We start from the raw sequence: 9,414 nt of genomic DNA on the forward strand, positions 1-9,414 counted from the left end.
AAACATAAAAATGTGATGAATAAATGAAATAATCTAAAAGAAAATGAGATTTACCACTTCTCTGCTTCTGAAGAAATTAAATGTAGAGGGAAAGGGTTTTGCATATAAAGACTGAGAATCTGGCTGACACCACACTTTCAATCAACAGTACCGAATGGCAGAGAGCAGTAGAAAAAGGCTTTAATTCCTAAGTCTATGAATTATAAAGGCCTGAGCATAGCAAACATGGGGCTGACGGGTCTTGTCTTTTCCCTTTCCTTTTCACTTGCTAAACCATTAGATTACATTCTTTAAAAAAAAACAAAACTATTTTTTAAATTCACTTTACATCTGGTTATAGTCCCATCCCTCACCTCCCAGTCCTACCGTCCCTCCTTCTCCCCCTCCCCTATTCCTCAGGAAAGAGAGTCCCTCTTCCCATTCACTGCAGCTCATCAAGTCACATCAGGACAGAGTATTTCCTCTACCCCTGTGGCCTGGCAAGGCAGTCCCACCAGGGGGAAGTGATCAAACAGCTGGCAGGCAAGTCCATGTCAGATGCAGTCCCTGCTTTGCTTACTTGAGGACCCACGTGAAGCTCATTGGTTGCATCTTTGTAAGGGGAGAGGGAGTGGGTCTAGGTTCATTTCATGCACCGTCCTTGGTTGATGCTTCAGCCTCAGCAAGCCCTTCCATTTTCCTGCAAAGTTCATGATTTCCTTATTTTTAATAGCTGAGTAGTATCCCCATTGTGTAAGTGTGCCCCAGGTTCTTTATTCATTCTCTAATTGAGGAACATCTAATTTTTTTCCAGATTCTGGCTATTACAAATAAATGTGCTATGAACATGGCTGAGCAAGCATCCTTGTTGTATGGTGTAGCATCATTTGGGTATATACCTAGGGGTGGTATAGCTGGGTCCTGAGGAAGAGCCATTTCCAACTTTCTGAGAAAGCACCAGATTGATTTCTCAAGTGGTTGAACAAGTTTGTACTCCTACCACATCCTCACCAGCATGTGTTGTCACTTGAGATTTTGATCATAGGCATTCTGGCTAGTGTGAGATGAAATCTCAGAGAGGTTTGGATTTGCATTTCCCTGATAACTAAGTAAGATGAACATTTCTTTAAGTACTTCTCTGCCATTCAAGATTCCTCTGTTAAGAATTCTCTGTTTAGTTCTTTGCCCCATTTTAAAATTGGGTTATTTTGTTTATTATTGATTGATTATTTTAATTCATTATATATTTTGGATATTAGCCCTTTGTCAAATGTAGGATTGATGAAGATATTTTCCCAGTCTTTAGACTGTAATTTCATTCTATTGACAGTGTCCTGTTGATGATTATTAATATTTAATATTGATTTATCTTTTAATTAAACTGTGTTTATTCCTAAACCAGTTGTATACCCAAATCACCACACAGAGACTAGGATTTATTTAATTAACCTAGAGCACAATGCTAGGCAATAATTACTCCATCCTAACCTCCAAGCTTGCATAGCTTCCTCCCATTCAGATTTTCCACATTTTACTTCCTTTTTAGTCATATCTTAGGCCAGGTTCATTTCTCTGATGTTTCCTGGTCCTTCCCTCTTGGATCTCTTCTTCCTCTTCTTCGTTCTCTTCCCCTATGGTCCAGGATGTCCCACCCTATTTTCTCCCTTGCTCAGCATTGGCTGGTTGTTTTTATTGGCAACACAGATAACAAATGGTGGCATGTATACACAAATTTGAGACAGGTGATGCTTGGAATAAACAACACAATGCAATGTCAGGATTGAAACCAGATAATGGGGTAGAGAAATAAGCATTTTAAGGAACAAGGGTAAAATGTGTATACATTCCACAAGAACATTATATCAACAGTGTCCTTTGCCTTAAATAAGCTTTTCAGTTTCAAGAGGTCCCCTTTATTATTTGTTGATCTTAGAGCCTGAGCTGTTGTTAGAGTGCATTCTTAAAACTAGATCCCAAGGTCTATTATCTTTTTGGCCACTGGCTCATGCCTGGGACAAAATACCAAGGTCTAACTATCAAAATTCATCATTTGGCTAATGATTCCAACCAGGATATAACAAGTCATCCTAACACATACTTCCATCCCCCTTTCTCCTTAAAATCCTACTCCTACGGAAACATCTAATGTTTGCTGTTTGCGTTTGCTCAATATAGAGTCAGCCCCTGCCCCTGCTTGACACTTTTGGGTAACAAAACTCGTATGTACTGAGAATTTAGTGTTGAGATGTGTTATGAGCTTTTTCTGAGGGGTCCATCATTACACATAACAAAACTACTGTGTAATTATAACTATTGAAATTGAAATATGGGTTTTTAAGAAAATAATTAAAATTTTTTAAATTGATAACTTTGTAGAAATTGAAGGTGATGTAGCATCTTCAACAAATGGTGCTGGTCTAACTGGATGTCTACATGGAGAAAATGCAAATAGATCCATACCCTGCACAAAACTAATATCTGACAGAGGGCTAATATCCAGAATATATAAAGAACTTAAGAAGTTAAAAAGCAACAAATCAAGTAATCCAATTTAAAATGGGGTACAGAACTAAACAGAGAATTATTTGTAGAGGAATACAGAATGGTAGAGAAACACTTAAAGAAATGTTCAACATTTTTAGCTGCGAGGGAAATGCAAATCAAAACAACCCTGAGATTTCACCTTACACCTATCAGATGGCTAAGATCAAAAACTCAAGTGACAACACATGCTGTAGAGTACGTAGAGAAAGAGAAACCCTCCTCCATTGCTGGTGGGAATATAAACTTGTACAACCACTTCAGAAATCAATCTGGTGCTTTCTCAGACAATTAGGAATAGTGATTCCTCAAGATCCAGCTATACCACTCCTAGGCATATATCCAAAATATGCTCAAGTACACAATAAGGGCATTTGCTCAACCATGTTTGTAGCAGCCTTGTTTGTAATAGCCAGAACCTGGAAACAACCCAGATGTTCCTCAGTAGAAACTGTGGTACATTTACACAATGGAATACTACTCAGCAATTTAAACAAGGAAATCATGAAATTTGCAGGCAAATGGTGAGATCTATCTTGAAATTTTTCTTTAATTTTTATGCTGTAAAGAATAACCAAAGTCAATAGAAGAACCAGTTAAAGACCATGGAATTTAAATAGAGATTTCTGGCAGTTAATTGGGTGAACAGAAATATCTTGCATTTAAACTCTCCCAGTCACTAGGATCAAAGACATGAATAAGCTCACTATGTAACTAAATTAGAGACTAATGTATCATTTTACAGTTCTCTGAGTTTTCAGTGGCTCCATAGGGATTGATATTATTCTGACAAAATTAAATTGTTCCTTTTTCTGAAAAGGATAGTTCTTTTGAATTTGATGACAAGTAGACAAGTTTGAGATAATTTTTATGGCCTCAGAAAGTTTATTGATTTCAAGTTCATTGATAGATATTCAGTCATTCATTTTCAATTATTCAATAATGCAAATTGAACAGTTGCTTTGAATGAAGCATTGCATGATGTGCTACAAGCCCAGCTATGGATAAAACCAAAAGAGCATTTTCAGATTATTTAGAGTTTACTGAAGCTATTTAGGAGTAAGGGGATTCAAAACTTTAATTTTATTTCTTCTTCAAAAATTGAAATATCAGTAATGTCAGTTTGTACATTAGTAAACTTGTCGTGAGAGAATGGATAGACAAAGTCGTCTCTTTTACTGACGTCATACTTGCAGTTTGTAAATGCCCCAAAGTGCACCAATAGTTACTGCTATACACATAGCATCTCCCCCGAGTCCTGCACTTAGTAAAATCTCCATGTAAAGAGGTCCTGGGAACAAGGCATAGTGGTACAGCTGTAATCCCAGGCTTTAGTAGCAGACTTGGAGGCCAGCCTAGGCTACACAGACAGAACTGAATAAGAAGTTATCTCAAGAAATAAGTAATAGCAATAGTTTTGGAAAGCAATTCAAATAAATGGATAAATTATTTCTAACTGCCAGAAAACAAAAACTATTTTGAATCAAGACTGGTTGTTCTTTGTCTTCAAATTCAGTCCAGGTTATCTCCTTGGCTTGGAAATTTTCTGCCTACTTTCTCCAAATGCATAGGGGTAACATAAAGATTGGCTATGTACAAATTCAATTTCTAATAGAGTCTGGAGTTGGGGTTTTTAGCTTTGTGATAGAATGCATGTCTTGTATACCTTAGGCCCCAGTTCTTGAACACACACACACACACACACACACACACACACACACACACACACGTGCACCTTACTGACAGAATCTCATATTTTGTTTTCAAGTTGTAAATGGATGATCAGCCCTTCCTATTTTAGTCTGATTTCATATGGTGTAGTGCCTTTCAAAATTAATTGTCCTATATTAATTACATAATTTCTGTGAAAATAAGGGTAACTAGAAAACGATGAAAATCCAATTAAAATTTTTTATACAAAGTATTTAGGCTGAACTTGGAAAGATTTTTCTCTGATTATTCAGAATTCATGCTTTCAATTATCATGTACATAATGTTTTTGGTATTGGGGACCTTCCTGCATGGAAAGTGGTTCTCCCAGTTCTTCAAGCACTTAAGTATGAGTCTAAAGATACAACTATAGTTATTGCTGATTGAGGACATATCCACCCTAAATTCTTGTCTTTCTGGGGTTTCCCAAACTCTTCACTGTTTGATAAGTTCTATTATTTGTCTTTAAACAATGACTTTCAAGTATTAAATATTAATATATCTGAATAATAAAACATGAAAACATATTTTTAAATAAATTCAACGAATGGTTTCTGTGAAAGTTATTTTTCCTAAGTTTCACTCAAAAAAAGCCATATTTTGTGGTTCTGGTTGTTTTGACATGTTCTTTTTAGGTGAAGAAAATTTAAACTTCCTCAATGTTACTGTTTTTTCAATTATAAATTACTATACTAGTACACCATTTAACTACAATGTTGTAGGTGCAATACTACTGTGAGTTGACAGTATTCATCCCCAAATAATGCTACATCATGACAGATGGAAATAGGAAGAAAGGAATCCATTGATAAGACTCAAAACAATTGTTTCCCCTGAGTCACCTTAGTTATGTCAAGTAAATATTAATAATAAAAGACTGAAACACTTATACGGCATTCATCTGCATATTTTGTTGAAAGTTTAACATACCCTCATTTACATCCAGCATTTACAAATCAAATGATCATCTCACAACATGCTTCATTAAACACCTCCTTATACAGAATAGACGCACACTCGTGTCTCACAAAGCCTTAGGTCAAGAAAGATTATGTCCGGTACATTTTCACGGTAGTTTTGGCTTGTCTGTAAGCAAATAGAACCTTAAAATACTATTTTGGTAGTCAGCAAAAATAATAAACTCTCCACTGTCATGTGTACAAAACATGTAAAAATATGTCAGATGTATGTATCTTATGCTCACACCTCATTAGCTATAGACAAAGCTGCTTCACTATAACAGAAGTGCGGATGAGAAAAACACATGCATGTACAATGAAGTTGCTTTTCTCAGGCAAAATGAAAAGAACAAAATTGTCATTTTCAGGATCATATATGAAATTTCAGGTCATTTAGCTAAATACTCACACTCTAATACAAGAAATACATGAAAGCAAGATGGGCATTCAAGAGTGTGATGGGAAGAAAACATCAGGAATATGGAAGGTAATAGTAGGTGAATGTTACCAAGGGTGGTATGTACCTCTCTGAAAATGTCACAAAGAACACGGTACTTTGAACAGTTAATACACAGCAGTGAAGTGAAAAACAAAGTGAATACAACTTGGTAAGTTATGGACTCAGCCTCAAAACAATACAATTTGAAGAGGGTGAATTTCCCAATATAGTTATAAATGCAGAGGAAGAAATTATTCCCAAGAACTATTTGAAAAGACCATAGAAACACAACCACAAAGTTGTTTATTCTCCTCCAAAATTAGTGAAAGAAAATGATGCATTAAAGTTGGATTGATAAAATAGGAAGCACAGGACCAAAAAAGAAAAATACACCATTAGAAATCTTGAAATAAAAAAAAAAAAAACCTTAGAAATATAGTGTGGCAAGAGAAGATTATTGAATGCAAAATAACAACAATAACCGAGAAACAAATTCTGATTCATTTATCAAATCCCAGGTTCCTGACACAGAAATTTAGCTAGGGGTCCTGAAACAGATTATTAGGACTAAAGGGGTTCATGAATTTAAAATCTGTGGCCCCAGAGTCTTCAGTCAGACACACCTCATACTGGTAGCTCTGAGACAAGGTCCCAGTGCCACTGACATCCACCAGGTGGCCAGGAAAATTTCCCTCAGGCAAAGAGCAGACACCAAGAGACGCTGCCCTAGTTCTCCTGCACAGCCTTACCCCCACGAATAGCAGCACAGACAAGAGAAAGAGTGAAGACACAGATGCCAAGGCAATGACCAGGTACAGGGTGAGCTCATCTTCATCCTGTGTAGGGTTTCCCACGACCTCTGGCAGAGGCAGGTAGGGCTGGGAGAAGCCATCCACCAGCAGCACATGCAGAGTGACACTGGCAGAGCGCTGAGGATCGCCATTGTCCTTGACCAGCAGCAGCAGCCTGTGCTTGGGGGCATCGCGCTCACTCAGCAGCCTGGTGGTGCGCACCTCGCCATTGTGCGCCCACACGCTGAACAGCCCGGGCTCAGTGGCCTTGAGCAGCTGAAATGACAGCCAGGCGTTCTGGCCAGAGTCGCGGTCCACAGCCACCACCTTGGTGACCAGGTAGCCAGGCTCCGCCGCCCTGGGCAGCAGCTCAGTGCAGGGCGCAGAGGCGTTCTGCAGAGGGTAGAGCACGAAGGGCGCATTGTCATTGTCGTCCAGCACCAGGACTCGCACCAGCGCCTGGCTGCTGAGGGCAGGGGAGCCTTGGTCTGTGGCAGCCACACGGAACTCAAAGCTCTGCATGACCTCATAGTCCAGCGCCCTGAGCGCGAACAGCTGCCCATTATTTGCATTGATGGAGACTAGAGAGTGGAGGTCCAGCTGCGGGTCATTGGGCGGCAGCAGCGAGTAGGTGATGTGGGCATTGGAGCCTGAGTCCAAGTCTGTGGCTCTGATGGAGCCTATGTGCAGGGCGGGGCTGTTGTTCTCGCGGACAGACAGGGCGTAGGAGGATTGGGTGAAGGCGGGGGCGTTGTCGTTGATGTCGGACACCTGCACTGTTATGGTGTGCTGGGTTGTGAGCCTGGGTGTGCCCAAGTCAGTGACGGAGATGGTGATGTTGTACTCGGCTCTGCTCTCTCTGTCTAGTGCTCCTTCTGTCACTAAAGTGTAATAATCCTCAAAAGTTGGCTTCAAAAGAAACGGAAGTTCGTTCGGAATAGAACACACCATCCTTCCATTATCTCCAGAATCTGGGTCAGAAACACTGAAAACAGCAACTACAGCATCAGGAGTGTTTTCTGGGATGGAGCTAGTGAGCGACGATATGGTGAGTTTAGGGGCATTGTCATTCACATCCACCACCTGTATAGCTACACTGCATTTGCCTGAAAGGCCTCCAGTGTCTGTGGCCATAATTTCCATATTGTAATATGGAGTTGTCTCAAAATCCAACTCTTTTCTCAGACGAATTTCTCCTGTGGTTTCATCTATTACAAATGGTTGAGATGCTCTACCACCTTGGAACAGAGAGTAGGCTACATCACCATGTATCCCAGCATCTAAGTCTGTGGCAGAGACCCTGACAACCAAGGCATTGAGGGGGCTGTTCTCAGGGACCTGAACCTCATAGAGCGACTGTACAAACTGGGGAGCGTTATCATTGATGTCCACCACTTCAATGCGCACTGTGGTGGTTCCAGACCTGGGAGGGGTCCCCCCATCCAGAGCAGTGAGGGTTAAAGTGAGCTCAGGCTGCTCCTCCCTGTCCAGGGCTCTGTCCAGCACCAGCTCTGGGTTTTTGCTGCCATCTGCGCGACTGTGAGTAACAACGTGGAAATGGAGGTTGGGGCTGACTGTGTAGTTCTGAACAGCATTGCTCCCTATGTCAGGGTCCTCAGCTGCCTTCAGAGGAAACACAGTGCCTGGCTGGGCACTTTCTTGAATTTTTAGGAGCATTTCCCTGTGAGGGAACTCTGGAGAATGGTCGTTTATGTCTGTGAGCTGCAGGTCCATTTGAAGGAACTGCACAGGGTTTTCCAGAATGATCTGGAAGTGCAGCACACAGGGTTCTGTCTCCCCACACAGGACCTCGCGGTCTAGTTTCTCCTTCAAGAACAAATTTCCTGTCTCTGCAACCAGCTGCAAGAGCTCTTTGTTTCCTCTGTGATGGATTCGAGCCCCTCTATTGGCCAGTTCCCCTGCCCTGAGCCCCAGATCTTTTGATAGGTTAGCCACCAAGTAGCCACTTTCAGTCTCTTCTGGCATGGAATATCGAATTGCCTCAAAACCATATCCCCGACATAGCAACAATATAGTGAGAAAAACAACTTGCCTTATCTCTGGCGTTTTTGCTGGTGCTGCCTCCATTGGGATCCAGAGGAAGCTGCTTCTAAATCTTGTCGGTTTTAATCCACACAGATGGTTTGGTGAAATAATCGCGAATTAAATCCTACTGAATTGTTTTCAGAAATCCTTTCCCCCAGATCTTACGTAAATGCCCCCTCCTTTCAGGGAACACCCAGCCTTTTGATTCCCAGGAATGGCGTCCTGGGCATCCTGGGAGACCCCTGTTATACAAATCCTTAGACTGCAGCGCCACCGTGTGTACTATTCTAGTGTTGCACATAATGTACATTTTGTTCGCAGTTCCAGCCCTGCTGTGTTTAAACATCCTTTAAGATACAGAAGTATCTTCCGGTCTTTGCAACCCAAAATTCCAACACATTTGCTAAGCTAATTGTCAGTGAAAGGTAACTTTTTAAATGAACAAAATGGCGTATTGATCTTAAAGAAAGCCATTTTGCATACATAAATCCAATGTTATGTATATCTACAAAATATTTGGATATTTCCAAATTACTTTTCTTGAAATGTAATACACATATGTAATAGGGCCCCCATCTCATGTGTGTAAAATAATAAAGGATCAGCAATTTAATACAGTCCAACAAGCAAAATCTAGATAAAGAAATAACTAAATAAAAATGTTCCCCTTGTCATTCACTAGTTACTGCTGAGGCACTGTGCTGACTTTTATTACCATAGGATATTTTGTCTTTCCTAGAAACTTCATAAAGTGAAACCAGAATATTTCTGTGCTACAGTACTTTTCTTCATTACTTTTTTTCTGGTAAGCTCATCTATGGTGTGCTGTTTCCATTGTCTGTATCATTGCTCCATGTGTTTGTGTTAGTATTTGTATGCATATACTCCATCAAAGAAAGTTGGAGGATTCCAGGTTTGACTTTCATTTGTTTGTTTGTTTGTTTGTTTG

The 9,414-nt window shown here is 40.2% G+C and overlaps 1 protein-coding gene across 1 annotated transcript; it reads right to left on the reverse strand.

Moving 5' to 3' along the window:
* Positions 1-6,147: 6,147 nt before the first annotated feature.
* On the reverse strand, positions 6,148-8,630 carry LOC129676412 (protocadherin beta-6-like). The gene has a single exon (XM_055606754.1). The coding sequence runs from the start codon at positions 8,505-8,507 to the stop codon at positions 6,168-6,170; it is 2,340 nt and encodes a 779-aa protein (XP_055462729.1). The 5' UTR covers positions 8,508-8,630; the 3' UTR covers positions 6,148-6,167.
* Between the last annotated feature and the right edge of the window lie 784 nt (positions 8,631-9,414).

Source organism: Psammomys obesus, unplaced genomic scaffold (genome assembly GCF_907164565.1).
Source record: "Psammomys obesus unplaced genomic scaffold, mPsaObe1.curated_primary_1811, whole genome shotgun sequence".
In the NCBI taxonomy this organism is placed as follows: domain Eukaryota; kingdom Metazoa; phylum Chordata; class Mammalia; order Rodentia; family Muridae; genus Psammomys; species Psammomys obesus.

Bases quoted from the DNA above. Each gene is read 5' to 3' on its own strand.
- LOC129676412 (XM_055606754.1), bottom strand. From the start codon at position 8,507: ATGGAGGCAGCACCAGCAAAAACGCCAGAGATAAGGCAAGTTGTTTTT.